The sequence below is a fragment of the Genypterus blacodes genome, unplaced genomic scaffold, assembly GCF_046128005.1.
Source record: "Genypterus blacodes isolate CSIRO-AG114 ecotype Tasmania unplaced genomic scaffold, CSIRO-AGI_Gbla_v1 ptg000185l_1, whole genome shotgun sequence".
Classification (NCBI taxonomy): domain Eukaryota; kingdom Metazoa; phylum Chordata; class Actinopteri; order Ophidiiformes; family Ophidiidae; genus Genypterus; species Genypterus blacodes.
The window spans coordinates 2,286,553-2,303,125 of record NW_027466986.1 but is presented as its reverse complement, the minus strand read 5'-3'; the positions used below and the strand labels follow the sequence as shown (position 1 = coordinate 2,303,125).

The 16,573-nt window shown below is 39.9% G+C and overlaps 1 protein-coding gene across 2 annotated transcripts in view; it reads left to right on the top strand.

The window, feature by feature from the left end:
* The window catches only part of ncoa1 (nuclear receptor coactivator 1), a 59,174-nt gene that overhangs the window by 22,675 nt on the left and 19,926 nt on the right, over nt 1-16,573 (top strand). For both annotated transcript variants that reach the window (XM_076168045.1, XM_076168044.1), the window contains exons 2-9: nt 4,992-5,189; nt 8,416-8,521; nt 9,856-10,022; nt 12,715-12,821; nt 12,925-13,102; nt 14,022-14,201; nt 14,490-14,588; nt 14,986-15,126. In XM_076168045.1, the coding sequence (XP_076024160.1) occupies nt 8,433-8,521; nt 9,856-10,022; nt 12,715-12,821; nt 12,925-13,102; nt 14,022-14,201; nt 14,490-14,588; nt 14,986-15,126 (961 nt within the window). In that variant the 5' untranslated portion in view covers nt 4,992-5,189; nt 8,416-8,432. The remainder of the gene's footprint in view (nt 1-4,991; nt 5,190-8,415; nt 8,522-9,855; nt 10,023-12,714; nt 12,822-12,924; nt 13,103-14,021; nt 14,202-14,489; nt 14,589-14,985; nt 15,127-16,573) is intronic.

The following is a 16,573-nucleotide window of genomic DNA, read 5'->3' as shown; positions in this document are numbered from 1 at the left end:
TGTCTTCCTGCCGTCTTGACAGAGCGCTCTGGAATGCTTTTGCTATAGGTGTTCGAGCATAGCACCATAGCAGCATTTCTATTTTGCAGTTCTTACAGAGCATTTTATTATTCGGTGTCTGTCTAAAATACTCCCACCCTTCAGACGATCCTGCATGACTCTTTTTTAGCTGCAGCTTGTTCTCCACGTGCTCCAGTTCTAGTCAAATGCAGCACTAAAATCTAACAGGACAAGCACAGAGTGAAGTCTTTTGTCCAATGCAATTAGAAGGTATTTTGCGACTTTCACAAGTTTTGTCTTTGTGTTATGACGGGCTCTTAATCCAGACTGAACAACCTTGAATAAACTATGGTCATGTAGAAATTCACACAAGTCACTGATCGACGGCTGCATTATCGAGGATCTTAGAGAGAAAGGGAAGGTTAGATAGAGGCCTGTAGTTGTATTTTTTTTTTCTTTTTCTTTTTTTTACAGCTACTGTATAGGACTGTGGTACATAGCCTGTTCCTAGAGAAAGATTGATCATATTTAGCAGATAAGTGCTAGGCAGCCTAGCTGGAATCGGGTCTAAGAGAGGTTGATGATTGAGATAAGGAAATCATTGAAGATAGCTCAGTAAGGTCAATTGGAGAAAAATGAATCAAAATATATATCAGGTTTTACAGCTGATTCTAAGGATTTCTGTGTTTGAGGATACACCAGTCTCTACTGAGAGCAGTAGGTGATGAATTTTGTTTCGAATTTTTATAATTTTATCATCCAAGATGCTCATAAAGTCATTACTACTGATATCTATGGGGATTCATGGGTCAAAGGAGTTATGGGTTTTTGTCAGCATTGCTAGCGCTGAAAAGAAACTTGGGGCTGTTTTTGTTCTCCTCTTATAGTGATGATACAGAGGGTCTTCCTAAAAGCTTGGAGGCTATCTTGCCAAATTGAGCCCCCTTCTTTCTCTTTTAGAATGCTGTATTCTTTCAAGTTTCTGCAATGTTTGCTTTAGTTTGCGGGTTTGCGTATTATGCCATGGAGCTGACCTCTTTTGTTGAATGATGTTCTGTTTTAAAGGGGCAATGGAGTTGGGAGTCGTTCGCAGTGACCCTGCAGTACTATCAACAAGATTATCAATCTGGGAGGGACTAAAATCAGAATAGGGGTCATAGATATATGCTTTATGACACTGGGCAGTATGTTTGGTTCCAGATTGCCTTGATGATATTCTGATTTGATTCTATGTTGATTGTGCTCTGCCCCTTTTCAGAAGCTGGAAATCAACACCATAACCTCCATGTTTCACAGCTGGAATGTTCTTTTCTTTGAAAGCTTCCTCTTTGCTGTGAACACATAGCTGATGTGACTTACCAAAAAGCTAAAATTTAGTTTCATCTGTCCAAAGGGCATTCTTCTTGAAGCAACATGCATTTTTAGAAAACTCAAGTCTGCCTTTTTATATTTCACTTTCAAAAGTCTCCCTTATACATTACATATACATACATACATATTATGCATGCTTATGCTGATTAGGCTGGAGACTCGGACAGATTTATCCTCATATTGTAGGCCAATAACCATTTATGGGGTGTTACACTAAAATAGGGTGCTTTTTAAAGCCATGGCAAGGAGGTTGGTGTTTTCGCTTGCCACTTAATTTTAACCACCTGAAGCTCTGGGCGCTGTATTGAGACCAGCACAGGATCCAACCAACATTTGTTTCCGGTATCAAAATGTTATCATTGAGGATTGGATGCATTCAGTCACACCATCAGCATGAGATAACCCTGTGTCAGAGAAGGTGGTTCACTGACAGCCCATCAGTCAAATACCTAGCATATTGTACACCGTTGTCATAAGTGGCGAAAGATGCATTTTTTGCTGTAAGTGGCTTCATTTGAGTAAAACTTAGTTCCACTTTTGTTAAAGTAGTATGGTGTATTCGGTATTGAGTATCAGCAAGAATGAGTATCAGCAAGAATGAAAGGAAAGGTGTACAAGACAGTGGTGAGACCAGCGATGTTGTATGGTTTGGAGACAGTGGCACTGAGGAAGAGACACAAGGCACAGTTAGAGGTAGCAGAAATGAAAATGTTGAGGTTCTCTTTGGGAGAGACAAAGATGGATAGGATCAGGAATGAGTACCTAAGAGGGACGGCACATGTTAGATGTTTTGGAGATAAAGTCAGAGGCCAGACTGAGATGGTTTGGACTTTGGACATGTACAGAGGAGGGATAGTGAATTTATTGGGAAAAGGATGCTAAGGTGGGAACTGCAAGGCAGGGGGCCTAGAGGAAGACCGAAGAGGAGATATATGGATGTACTGAAGGAGGATATGAGGTTAGTTGGTGTAAGAGAAGAGGATGCAGAGGACAGGGGTGGATGGAGACAGATGACTTGCTGTGGCGACCCCTGAAGGGAGCAGCCGAAAGGAAAAGAAGAAGTAGAAGAAGAAGAAGCTGTATTCATTTGAACTTAAAGTTCAGATTTTCTGTGTCACATCCCTCCTCCTTTGACTGCATTTTTAGGTGCATGTGTGTGGTTTCAGTAGTGCGTATGTGAATAGAACATGGATTCCAAACGTCACCTCCTATTGTGGTTGGGATTTATAAAGGGGGAATGGCGTTCACACACGTATGCAGTTTTATGTATCGGACTTATCCTTTGCGTATGCCATTTCTCTGTTTTCAGCTGATGCAAGGATTCGGCCGGGTATCCCTGCAGTGTTTTATAGGGTTAGGGTTTATGTTCTATAGATGAGGCCCCTGCTAGAGCTAGTTTATATTGAGTATTTAACATATATTAGCAATGATTTTGCTGAAGATGTAAAATAAAAAAAAACATAATAAAAAAAGCCTTTATCTCTGTCCATTTCAGTATTTTTAAGACAGTGCTAGGCTGCATCTCAGCTGTTGTCCACTCTTTGCTGTGATGCTAGTGATCTTTAAAATAATCTGCATAATCTCGTGAGATCACGAGGTGTAGCCCCGCTGAGAGAGACGACGTTCATACATGATGGTGACTGAATGTGAAGTGTCATTCACTGCAGTCTGTATAGTACACACAACAACGCCTAAAACGGATAGAGCGGCTCCCCGCTGTATGGCCGATAACGCCACTGTGCTCGTCGGGATCGACACTGCAGCTGCTGTGATTGTAAAGCATTTATTTTTATGCTTGTGTAATACATAAAGCTAAAGTCAAACCAGTGATCAAAAGAGAGACACACTCATACTCCACTGTTTGTTTTTCTGACAGCCACAGCGTTAATTTGTATCGATGTGTAACAGTGAATGCATGAAACTGTGTCATGTATTGCCCAGCCCTACTGCTGATCAGATTTGTCTCTCTTATACATTTGTTTCCTGCATATGCTGTGAAACATACTTAGCCTGTATTAAAATGGTGTCATGTACCTATGTGTGACGGGAGAATAGCTCTACATCAGCCAAACAAGCCCTTTAACGAAGTCTAAAAGAAGGTGGGCAGTGAGTGAGCAGTGGCTCAGTGCGAGGTGGGCAGTGGCTCAGTGGGTAGAGCTTCCGCTTGGGAACCGGAGGGTTGCCGGTTCGAGCCCCTACCGAGGCGCCCCTGAGCAAGGCACCGAACCCTCTGCTCCCCCCCTCTGCGAAGGGTGGTAATCTAATGTAAGTCGCTTTGGATAAAAGCGTCTGCCCAATGATCGTAATGTAATGTAATGTAATGTAATAACGGGTCAGGTGTGACATTAACAAACCATTCACCCTCTTCCAACTGTGTCCCCACACTGACCCCTACTCCCTTTGACATGTTTGGGATTTACTTTGTGGTTTGTTGAGTTCTCAGTGGAACTTGCTATTATGACATTGCTTTTCCATTACAGGGGTTTCTTTAGGTTTTTGGGTCTTAAACATAAGTTCTTCCTAATTTGTTAAGTATTAAATTTGTTGTGATGTAGCGCTATATAAACAATGTTGATCCCATATCTCCCCTAAAGCTAAAATGAAACTTTGTACTATTATGAAAATTATGCTTCAAGTGGAAATTTGCTACATCCAACATTTTTAATTGTGTATTTTGATTTATCTGTGATCTTCACAAGACACCGTTAAGCATTGAGTTTGTAATATTGCCCTGCAGAAATTTTTTATTATTTTCTGAAAGTAATGATAATGGGTTAATCATTAAATTGCATTAACTACATAGCATCACAAGCTTATTACTCGTGGTAATTAGACATAAAGTGTGTCTCAGGTTAATCTAATGAATGTCTGTATCTGAAGTACAAAGTAGTGGTTGCATAATAAGAGCCACACTGTCTATTGCTTTCTTTGGTGTCTCAGCCAATACCATCTCACCATCTCAAGGAAACCTAAATCTTCTGTTAATTCATCCAGACACTACTGGGAGTCTTGTTTGCGATGACTCCATGGTCGCGAGACCTTTGTGAGACGATTGACCACCAGCAGTTTTTTCTCTGTGTTGTGCTGTGCGCTGGCCGATCAGGAGAAGTCCTCGGAGATGAAGACTCAGTTTAAAAGTCTGCTCTCTCTCCATGCATGCTCCATTGATAGCAGAGTGGGACTGCGTCCGTGTCACGTTTCCTTCTGAAATCCAGAATTAGTGTTAGGAATTAGAATTAAGCTAAAAAATACTGTCTCAGCGGTTTGTTCCCCAGAGGGAAATGTAACGGATGTAAACACCCTGTGTGAGTTGTGTTGGTATAATTGAGACTAGGAAAACGGATGTAACTGTTTCGACTTGCATAGAAGACATAAGTGAAAGTCGTCTGTAACCTGGAGACTGCTTTTATTCCTGTGGGTGTGTCCCTATCGTGCCTTCTTCACAATGACACACAATGCAGACTACAGTAACGAGATCCTGGCTGAAATGGAAACTCTTCTGTCCTTTTTTGTGTTCTTTTCATCAGAAAATATTTAGTAGAATTCAAATATAGAATTGTGTGTGCAAGATCAGATAAATAAAAATTAACTAATTGTATTTATTCTCTTTTCTCATTCAGAGACCAGCAGCTCGTCTCCACCAAGGATTGTGCCATGTGACAGAGAGGCTGTGGAGCTGTAACCCCGCCACCACTGCTCCACTATCTGGACCCTATACCACCATTGATTTCACCCTTGGTGTTCCTATTTCTCTGAGCTCAGGACAAGACAACAGCAACACACACATGGCCCACCCACTGGAGCCCTAGATCAATTAGGTACCATATGTCTGTCTATGTGTTGTTCTGGTGGCTTAGTGCTTCCTTCACAGCAAGAAGGTCTTGGTTTTGACATGACGCCGGAGAAACTCTTAGGCCATACGCTGCTGCTCTCTTTTCATCATCACTATGATGCGTCTTCTCAAATCTTAGTTTAAGGTGCTACTAAACAGCACAGGTATTATTTATTTTTTGCTTCAGTTCACACTCACTCACACTCCAGCATTCTTAAAATCTGTGACTTCTTTATTATGAAGATATTTGATGATTTTCCCATCAATCAGTAGATTGCCCCATAGTCAGTTTGGAAATAGGTGGCTCATATTCAGCCCACAAACTAACTGCTCCAGAGTTTGTTTGGAGACCACTTTCACAATGTGGAAGAGCACTTACTGAACTGTAATCTATAATACTGCTTGTGATTTCAGTGTTCAAAATGTCAACATACTGTATCTAATGTCACATATAAAAACAAGGGAACCGTGTCATCAATCTTCCTGTATATTATTGGCTGGGAGGGTCTGAGCTAAGCTCTCTAGCTGTACCCTGTCTTCAAGAGGGTGGGCCTCAGCAACAGTGACTTAGTGGCTTCTCATGGGCTGTACCAACTCGTAAAGCAGAGAGGGGTAGTCATACTCTGTGCATTAGCAGCATGGTCAGTGTGGGACACCTGGGAAAATGTCTTGCGGGAGATTCAGACCTTATTTTGTCAGAGGTACTTGTAGAGCGGGGAAGGATGTCTGCTGAACGTTAGCTTGCAGACGTTGCTTCACTCTTCATCCATTTAGTAATCCAGTAATTCCCCCTTGTCTTGTCATTGCAGGAATATGAATATGAATGGAATTTCAGATATATTCCAGCAATATCATTATTATACACCACCTGTTCAACCAAACAGTATAAGTCACTAGCTCAAGTCACCATTTCTTTGTCTCCTTATGCATGTAGTCCACATGTGTATGACATTTCCATGGTCTCATTTATATTTCTTTCCTTTCTCTCTTCTTTTCTCTCTCCTCCTCTTCCCTCTCTGTGCATAAAAACAACCTCCAAAATGTGTCATAACTGCATGTACATTTATTTTTCCCATCCTCTGTTCTCTTTCCATTGTGGTTTTCCTCCTCTATTAACCTTATTCTCCCATTTCTTCACTCTATTGATAATCCACATGCTTCAGTTCCACAACCTCCCCATGTCTGTCACCTATTGGTCTCTTCTCCTGAGTGCTGTCATGGAGGATTTCTGTGATGCAGCAAACACAGGCAGAAATTCAGAATGGGAGATTTTGGATGAAATGCATCAAAAGCTGTGTGTGTGTGTGTGTGTGTGTGTGTGTGTGTGTGTGTGTGTGTGTGTGTGTGTGTGTGTGTGTGTGTGTGTGTGTGTGTGTGTGTGTGTGTGTGTGTGTGTGTGTGTGTGTGTGTGTGTGTGTGTGTGTGTGTGTGTGTGTGTGTGTGTGTGTGTGTGTGTGTGTGTGTGTGTGTGTGTGTGTGTGTGTGTGTGCGCGCGTCCGCGTGTGTGTGTACGTACTCAATGAACGCCACAAGTGAATACCACATTTTTTGATGTCATGGCCATTGCTTTTCATGGCAGGTGTTGGTTGATAAAACATCAGACACTGAAACCTTCAGTGCTCTAATCAATGTGTCGAGTGTAATTTATGAGGCGAGTGAGAATATTAAAATATCACAATGAATTCATTGATAATCCTTTTGATTTGGAAATCATAATTACATTTCATCATACTACAATTTGGACACAGCTCTGTTCATCAAGCAGATTCTTATCAGTTTGGTTCAAGGCTTGCACCACAATATTTCTTAAAAAGAATTCAAAGTTACGTATCAAATTGTTTTGAATTATATATTTTTATTTATACTTTGAAGCTGCGATAGAGCAATTTATTTGATTAAAATTAAGTGTGTTTAATGAGACACACCTTTTCGTGATCAAACTAGAAAACATTGAAGAAATAGAATAAGAAAAGTGGAATCTGGGAAAAATCGGGATTTATGTAAACAGAATTCATATGGCCCAATATTTTATTGTTTGTGAACACTTGACTACTGTTTTACAGATGAGGAGACTTGTGTGTGTTTGTCTCTGTGTCTAGCTTTTCCGTTCTAGTCGGGGAATGCAGCAATCCAAATTTATGAATTATTACCAATAAAATTTCAGCACTCAACTTGCTTCGCAAAGAGATTGTGTGTGTGTCTCATTGCAATTACCAACTTAGGGCAATACTGGTAATAGACTACAAATAATATGAACCTTAACTGAGCTCACCTGTCCACAGTAGTTATTCAGATTTTTACGTTTATTGTTTTTGTAATTTTGCCAATTTCAGCAGAGAATACCTATCTTAAGCTCTTTATATTGAGATCACGTTGGTCTTATTAAATAATAAATGGCATTAAAAGCCTTTCGACCGAAAACTTGGCTATCTGACCAAGCCTTGCTCCACTCGCTTATACGTTGTGTGCTGCAGTAAAGGTTACAGCATGTCTTTGTTGCCATAGCTACCCTTCTGATTCCAAAATAGTTAAAGATTGTGGGCATTGCGCATGTGTTTACATTCCTGTCACGCACAATACCTGGGCAGTGTTGCAAAGTGTTCACAGCGAATTGACATGAATGTAGTGCCGTTTTTTGGCATCTGTCAGGGAAGCAATACGATGGACCTCTTAGTATGGAAATATGGTATTGTGTGACATTCCCAGCTTTCAGGACCTGGGATAGTGCATTTGAAAACGCCTGGCTAATGTAGTGACTGTGATCTGGAATGAACCAGATACCAGGAAATGCAGCGTGGATGAAGTTTTGTAATAACAATAAGTTCTGCTAGGATGGCCTGGCTTCTCTTTGTTGTTGTAAACCAATTATAGATAAAATAGAATGTACATTTTCTGGGAGCAGCCGAAAGATGAAGAAGACTATCATGCCAACTGTGACCCACTGCCCGTTTTTTAGTGTCCACGTATGAATTTTTTAGTTTGGCTGTAGTTTGGCCATGCCTGATCTTTGAGAACTAGAGGGGTTTGAATATCTGAGACATGTGATGTGGGAGATCTATTAAGTGCATTTTACTGTTATATTTACACCCACTGTTGCTGATTGAATTTAAAAGTGTGTGTGTGTGTGTGTGTGTGTGTGTCACTCACATTGTTATTGACTTTGAATAAAACCTGTGTTGTTATGATTGTTTTAACCATATTCTCCTTTGTAGGTCTATTGAAGCTTAAAATGAGTGCTGTAGGGGAAAGCCCTCTGGACCCTGCCATGCCAGAGTCACGCAAAAGGAAGGGCTCACCATGCGACACATCAGGACAAAGGTAAAGATCCAGGCCTGTTACTGTTTAGCCAGTGTAGCAAAAGAGTGTTTTGTTAGAAGGCAGAGCAAAGTGGTGATGATAGTAGCTTTGGGATTAACAATAGTGGGTGAAGAGCATATGTAGCTCCATTTTGCTCACCTTGTGCCCTGGGCAAACCATGTTGTTTTGCCCTGTTTGAAATTAAACACTTCTCCTAACAAATTAATAGGTGCATGAGACGAAGAGATGGACCCACGTTCATTTTGAAATTTTCATGGCCTCTGTTTAATGCCATAGTAGTGAGCACAAACGGTAATTTTTGTATTTGGCACAATGGAAGTGTTGACTTCAGACTCGGGAGGTTCACTTAACCAAACACCCAGGTTGATTTCATTCGCCATCATAACGACCGCAATAATGAGCTTTGCTTTAAGCTTTAGCTTGTATTTGTATCCATATTGTAAAACAATTTGATTTCTCAACTTGGTTTGATGTCGCCAGTGGTTTTAAGAAAGCAAAATACACATGTGCACCGTGATTGTACTTGCCATCTAATTTTATGAGTACTATCACAAAGCAGGCAGGTAAATTTGTTTTACCCATATTCCCCTGAGAAACATTTACCATCAGATTGGGCTAGAGTTATCTATATCCTAGACTTCACCCACCCTGTACATTTGTGGCTTGAGCCACTGTGCTAAACGATTCGTATTCCAGTGTGTAGATCTAAAATGTTAAGGGCAAACTGCAGGGTTGATCTCTCACTCTCATGTTGTACTGGAGCTGTGCCATTCATCCATTTGTTGAAGACCTTTAAAAGCAAACAGTTTAAGGTGTAACTTGAATGTAGTCAAAGTGCTACAGGCCCTCACAAGTAGTAACTGATGTAAGCTGACGTTACAGCTCAGCGTTACAGCAACTAAACAGAGCCACTGACCTGCGCATTCACACAGTCCTCCATCCCATCCACCCCCTTAAAGTATACATACAGTAATGCTAATATTTGGTTACATGTCCCATGGCCAGTTTCACCTCAATTAGGCACTTTTGGTAGCCATCCAGAAGCTATTGGAGACTCAAGACTGCTTTTGAACTTTTGACCACAACTCTATATACCAAGATGTATGCAGGTTTCATAAGGTTTATATTAGAACCCACTCATGTTAAATATGTGTTGATGTGTATTTCACAATCCTAAGAGACTAAAATATCCTAAATAGCATCTAGTCCTTATAATTTAATTTAGTTTAATGTCCTGTTCTAAAATAGATGTGTGTGTGTGTGTGTGTGTGTGTGTGTGTGTGTGTGTGTGTGCGTGTGCGTGTGCGTGTGCGTGCGTGTGTTTTGGTGCTCAGTACGGAGAAGCGGAGACGGGAGTTAGAGTGCCGTTACATTGAGGAGCTGGCTGAGCTGCTGTCATCCAACATGAGTGACATCACCAGTCTCAGTGTCAAGCCAGACAAGTGCCACATACTCAAGAGCACCGTGGACCAAATCCAACAGATCAAACGGCGTGAACAAGGTGAGGACATACATGCATACATGGTTGAATGGGAGACCATGTAGACTAGGGATGTCAAACATTTTGTTTTTAGTTCAGGGGCCTCATACAGCCCATTTTAAACTCAAGTGGGCCGGAACAGTGAAATCATAGCATAATAACCTATAATTTAATGTAAATGAACAATTCAGAGTATTCCTGTTTTAGTGCAAAGAGGTACAAGTGCATATTGAAAATGTTTACATTTAATGAACTAACTTTTCACAAAATGTATTACTGTATGAACAACCTAAGATTTCTTAAGAAAAACAAGTGCAATTTTAACAATAAACAATAATAACAATACAGTTTATATAACTGAACAAGATTTAGAAATTATTCTAAATGTACATATATTTCCACGTCTGTGTAGTAATGTGAACTGAACTGACTCACTAGCCATGAATAAATCCCAAAAAAGAAATTATAGAGAAATAATAATAAGTAAGAGAAGAAAAAAAGCTAATAATCCATGTAATGTTGAAAGACATTTCCAGAACTAACACACAGCATTTACTGAAAAGTACCAAGCTGGAAATAAATGTAAAACAGTGATTCCGTCGTAAGATCATAAGGCGCGCAAAGCCGTTCACAGACGGACATTACATGAAATAATCATTAATTAAAATATCAGAGAATCTGTTCTCGGACTTCAAAAACAAAAGTGAAATTGCTTAGAAAATTAGAGCTTCTCAATACAAAGACCCTTGGTGAATTGACAAAATCAATTAAAGCATCTTGGTGTGGGTCTACAGCGGCTTAGTGGTTAATGGTTTTGCCTCAGAGCGAGAAGTTTGTTGGTTTGATCCCCAACTATGGCTTTTCTGTTTGGAGTTGTGTGTCAACACTTTTCTTTCAGTTTCTTCTATAATTTCATAAATGCAGCAACGATGGTTCTTTTATAAATAGTAGAACAATATATAAACCTAAATATTTAAATTTTAAGGACCAAGTTCTGGGTCTCAGTGTTGTGCTATGTCTGCTACTCTTATTAAACCAGTGCGACCCCAGTGGACAAATTAGGAATAGCAATTTAAATTTAAATTTTATTGAAAATGTGCAGTTAATGTCACGCTTTGCAAAGTCATCCTGGGGGCCGGATTGGACCCTATGGTGGGCTGGTTTTGGCCTGTGGGCCGTATGTTTGACATCCCATATTTAGACCCTTTATTATACACATTTATTTCTTAAAATACCTTTGCATATAACGGCATATTTTTTTATTAAGAAATTGGTATTTATGATTCAATTAAAGTACTAAACTGTACTTGTAGGACCCAATTTAATGTTTAAAAGTCACATATTACATTGATATTTCTATTTTAATGTGTACCATTTTGTAATTATCCTTATCTTTTTGCCCTTTTATGCATGCATTTCTGTTATTAGTAGTTAAGGAGAGAATTACGTGGAGAGAAATTATAAAGATAAATACATTAATTTGTCTTTAATATGGGGCCAGGAAGTTTAACTTAATGAACACTGGCACAGGTAGAGTAGTAGCTCTCGTGATGAGAGAGGAGTCGCACAGTTTTCCCACTGTGTTGTGTTTGTATTTTGTGAACATTTACTTTGGTGGATAATGTCTATCAATAAACCAACATTTTATTCTTAAGAGGAATCAGAGTTATTTTTTAGGAAGAGTAAACACCACCTCAGATACTATAGTACTGCAAAACACCATTTTCAGCTATTTAAAATGCGTCCATTATGAAAATCTGTTTGGTTTCCTTTTGCCAAATTCTTAGCACCACATACTCGAAGACAATAAATGAATCCGTCTCAAAGCTTGCAAGAATACTAAGAGAGAGGTTGTGTGAAAAGGTCTGTCGCAACATGCATTTGTACAACTCGTCAATAAAATTGTATAAAGAAAAAGGGAAACTTGAACTGATGTATTGTAATATGCAATACATGTTGGGCCACAATTATGTTCACTGACTGTGGATATGTAGGAATATCTGTAGTTTTTCCCAGTCTGCTTCACCATGAATCTAACTTTGTATTGAATCCTGTAACATTTTTGTTGTCAGTACATGTCCAGCTGCATTCTGAAACCAGCTAGAGAGTCTTTAGAGACTTATTAGGGCAGTCTGATAATAATGAATTACAATAATAATGCGTTGGCTAGTTTTTCTGCATCATTTTGAGATGTTTTATGCAGGACTTAAAGGACATAACCTGATTGAAGATGACTCCTAGATTCCTTACAGTGATGCTGGAGGCCAGAATAATGTCATCCACAGTAGCTACATCATTAGATAATGAGTTTCTAATCTGTTTACGGCCAAGCACAATACTGTCAGTTTTGTCTGTGTTAAGTAGGAGAAAATTGCAAGTCATCCAGGTCTTAAGGTCCTTAAGGCATGCTTGGAGTTTATTTAACTGACTTGACTGAACTCAATGGAAAACATGAAAACCAGGCTACACAATGGTGTATTGTGTTGTGTATGGCAATGTGATGTCATCCATCTATCACACTGTTAACAGTTTTTATCAGATACAGTATGCATCATTATTGACAGGTTGGATTGGGTTAGGGGTCAGGACCTTTGCTTTCAATTTTATTTCAAATCGGTAACAGGGCAATGTCAAACTTTGTCATGGGGAACATACTGAAGTAAAGATGTTGATCTCTGCCACATTACTCATAGCGTGTTTTTACTCCTGACAGAGAAAGCAGCTCTTCGGTCTCCAGATGATGAGGTGCAGAAGAGCGACATCTCCTCCAGTAGCCAGGCGCTGGTCGAGAAGGAGGCACTGGGTCCCATGTTGCTAGAGGTGAACAATACACACAGTATTATCTTAATTTTTAGCCCCTTTACTAAGCACAAGTGGACTTTTTTTTAAAGTTCTGCCCATTCTTGGTCCTTGTCCTGTTCAGGCCCTTGATGGGTTTTTCTTCGTTGTCAACCGAGAGGGTCGAATCGTCTTTGTTTCTGAGAATGTGACGGGTTACCTTGGCTACAGCCAGGAGGAGCTGATGACCTCAAGTGTATACAGCATCCTCCATGTTGGAGACCACAATGAATTTGTACGCAATTTGCTGCCCAAAAGCCTCGGTGAGTGAGATAGAGCAAGGCAATGTATTTTATGTGATAAATATGTAACCTTTTTCAAATCTTATCAGATGTTGAAAATGTGAGACATTCCACACACACAGTGTTTTCGTCCCGTGCGTGTGGAGAGCAAGTATGTGACCATTTGGCCAAAAGATCACTCTTTAAGGTAATTAGACCAATTCAGAGTCAGATTCCAGAGGGTATTTGTGTGCATTTTTTGTGCTCGGGCGGGAGAGAAACAGAATCCTTTGTAAGAGGTGAGAAGCAGACAGACAGTGTGTGTGTGTGTGTGGGAGAGTTTGAGGTGGGAGGGGAGCTGGATCTTCAATGTGATATTGTTTCTGTCTGGTTTGAAGCTGCAACCTTGACCAAGAGGTTCTGATGAAAATGGAAGGGATCAAATGAGGATAAAGGAGACCAGAGTGCAGTAGGCTTTCGTCCATGCCTCTGCTTTTACCTCTGATAGAGAATGTTTAAGCAAAAATGGTTCTTTTTCTACAAAATTACTTGTTTTTTTCATTGAGAAAATTTCAGTATACTGCAAAAAATAAGATTTTTTATTAGGTTTTATTGACCTAACAATTACTTAGGTTAATCATTGAAGGTTATCATTAATTTTTTGTTCCTTCTAGATTTGATTTATTGAACAGTGTAAGCATCACACACTATAGTCATAGCTTCTCAAATTTTCATTCTCCTGTAAATGATTTTGATTCGTCTTTTGATTTTAGGGGAAACATAACAAAATCACCATCATCTTATATTGTGTTAAATTTATTCTACAGAAATTATGCCAAAGGGCCATGACAATATTGTCATTAAAATGACATGTGAGCATAAGCTTTCCGAAGCACTTCTTGTTATAAATAATAAAGGCATGATGCAGTTTTCCCTTCATTATTGAACTCCTTGTGTCCAGTCAATGGTGTACCATGGCCACAGGAGGCTAGCAGAAGGAACAGCCACACCTTCAACTGTCGCATGCTGAAGAGGCCACCTGATGAGGCAGATTCTGAAAATCTAGAGGCCCGGCAGCAGTATGAGATCATGCAATGCTTCACTGTGTCCCAGCCACGGGCCGTGCAAGAAGAAGGAGATGGTACACGCGCACACACAGACACACACAAGAACACACAAGACAATGTAAATTCAAAGCAAGCTTTCTTTCTTTTTTGTGATTATTACACTACTGTAGAGTATTTAGCTGAACGATTTGGGATCCCTATCTCTCTTGAAGCTGGTCTAATCAAAGTTTATATCATCTTAAATGATACAGAGGGTCTGTATCAGCCATGAACATCCCGTCTACCCAAATCAGTCCACCACTGATTGGCATTATTTGCATCCGTAAATGTATTTTCTCTCCCACTGTCTTTATTTTTTTTAGATCTACAGACCTGCCTTATCTGCATTGCCTGTCGGATGCCACGCACCCAGCCGCTGCCCGTCAGCACGGAGTCTTTTATCACCAAGCAGGACCCCACAGGTATTACACACACACACACACACACACACACACACACACACACACACACAGAGAGAGACATAGTCATTAAAATTCCCTATGTTAAGTTTTTTGGTCTGATATGATGAAACTTGGAAACATGGAAGGTTTGTAAATTTGATCAATTCATGAGCATGTTTTGGTATATACAAGAATGGGTCATCACTTTTACCGACAATATATTGCTCATTTTTGTCCAACTGGTGTAAAAAAAACAGATTTTCACATTTATTTTCAATGGAAAATTTACTCTCTACAACTCAGGAGGCAAGCACAATTAAGGTTGTGCTTTTTTTACATGAAGTGTGTAGACTGATCTTTGTATTGTGTGCACATGCATACATGTGTGGAATCATTGCTGTGCAATCCTCTCCTCTAGGGAAGATCATTTCCATAGAAACGAGTGCTTTGCGAGCTACAGGCCGGCCTGGCTGGGAGGACCTGGTCAGGAAGTGCATCTACGCCTTCTTCCAGCCGCAGGGCAAAGAGCCCTCCCACGCCAAGAAGCTGCTGCATGAGGGTAAGTAGCTTGAACAAAGCCAATGAAGAAAACTAGTAAGTGTGAAGACTGTAATTTTGGGTGTCAGCCGTTTCAAACTCGACAGGCAAATTGAGCTCGATGGACGTTGCTTTAATTTCATTCTCCACACTCTGCCATGTTTGCAATGCTTGACTAGAAAAAAATAGTTTCTCTATTCTATTGGAGCAGGATTGTTATAGTACCTTTGAGTTTTAAACCTGAAGCTCTCGATTTCTCCTTGATTGAAAGTCCCCTGAAACCACAAGACCTAACTGAGATTTACATAAATTTACTATTCCATATTGTTGCAATGCATTCAAAACAAGTCAATATTATTTGTATACCCCAGTATCACATACAATGTCTCAAAGGGCTTTACAGACCCACAACATCAGGAAAATTCCCAACCCAGCCCAAAGCTCTCTAGGAAGACAAGGAAAAACTTCAGAGAAAACCTTAAAGTATCAGGAAAAATGGAAGAAACCGGGCGGGCGGAGAGGGGACAGCTAAGACACCCACACAGCATGGCCACACCTAACATGCACACACAGTTCTGTGTAGTCATGTTCAGTTGAATGTTCATGTTGAATATGAATAAATTAATTTTCTTTGCAAGCGATTCTGGGACTCTGATTATCCTCAATATCCCTATCCTATACTTTCCCAACAAAAGTTTTGTGTTCAACAACAACATCACAGCGCAGATTTTGAAGCACAGATTGGGGAGTATCTGTAGCTTGTACTGTATTGTGGTTGTGTAAAATGTCTGCAGCCAGGACACCAGGTGAAACATTTCAAGAACACTCAGGACAGAAAGCATCTGTTCACACTCAGCAGGACACAATCTCATCAGATGAATAGTAATTTTATGACCTCCTGTTCAGTCTGTATTTAAGGCAGACTAACAGATAATTCGAGGTTCTTTCCGTTAAAGTTCCCACTTATGTTGTGCGTTCTGCATGCAGCTATGTGTTAGACATTTAAGGTTCATTCCATTAAAGGAAGTTCCCATGAATGTTGTGTGTTTTCAATGCAGCTACGTGATTTTGATTTTGATTTTGGGGTTCATTCCGGTAGCATCTGTCTCCAGATCTACCCACGTTAGAACGCTGTGTTAACTACTCGTTGTTACGTGCCATAGTCTTGAGGTATGTATAAAAGGTTCTACTACCTGACAAAGAGAATTCAAATGTTATGTGCTTTCAATGCATTTTTCGTGACTCAAAGATTATCCTTGTTGATTTCTAGAAAACCAAATGTTAGAAAAATATATTTGAAAGTGAAATAAATTGTGCGAGGGGTCGGCCACAATCTGAACAGTTTGAGCACGGAAGCAACCAGTACACCGTAAAAACGGTGACCAATAGTTACTTAAAAGAATTAAGGCAACAAAGTGGCATGTAATATAATTAAATAGATTTAGAGATGTGCTCCAATTTAGATTAGA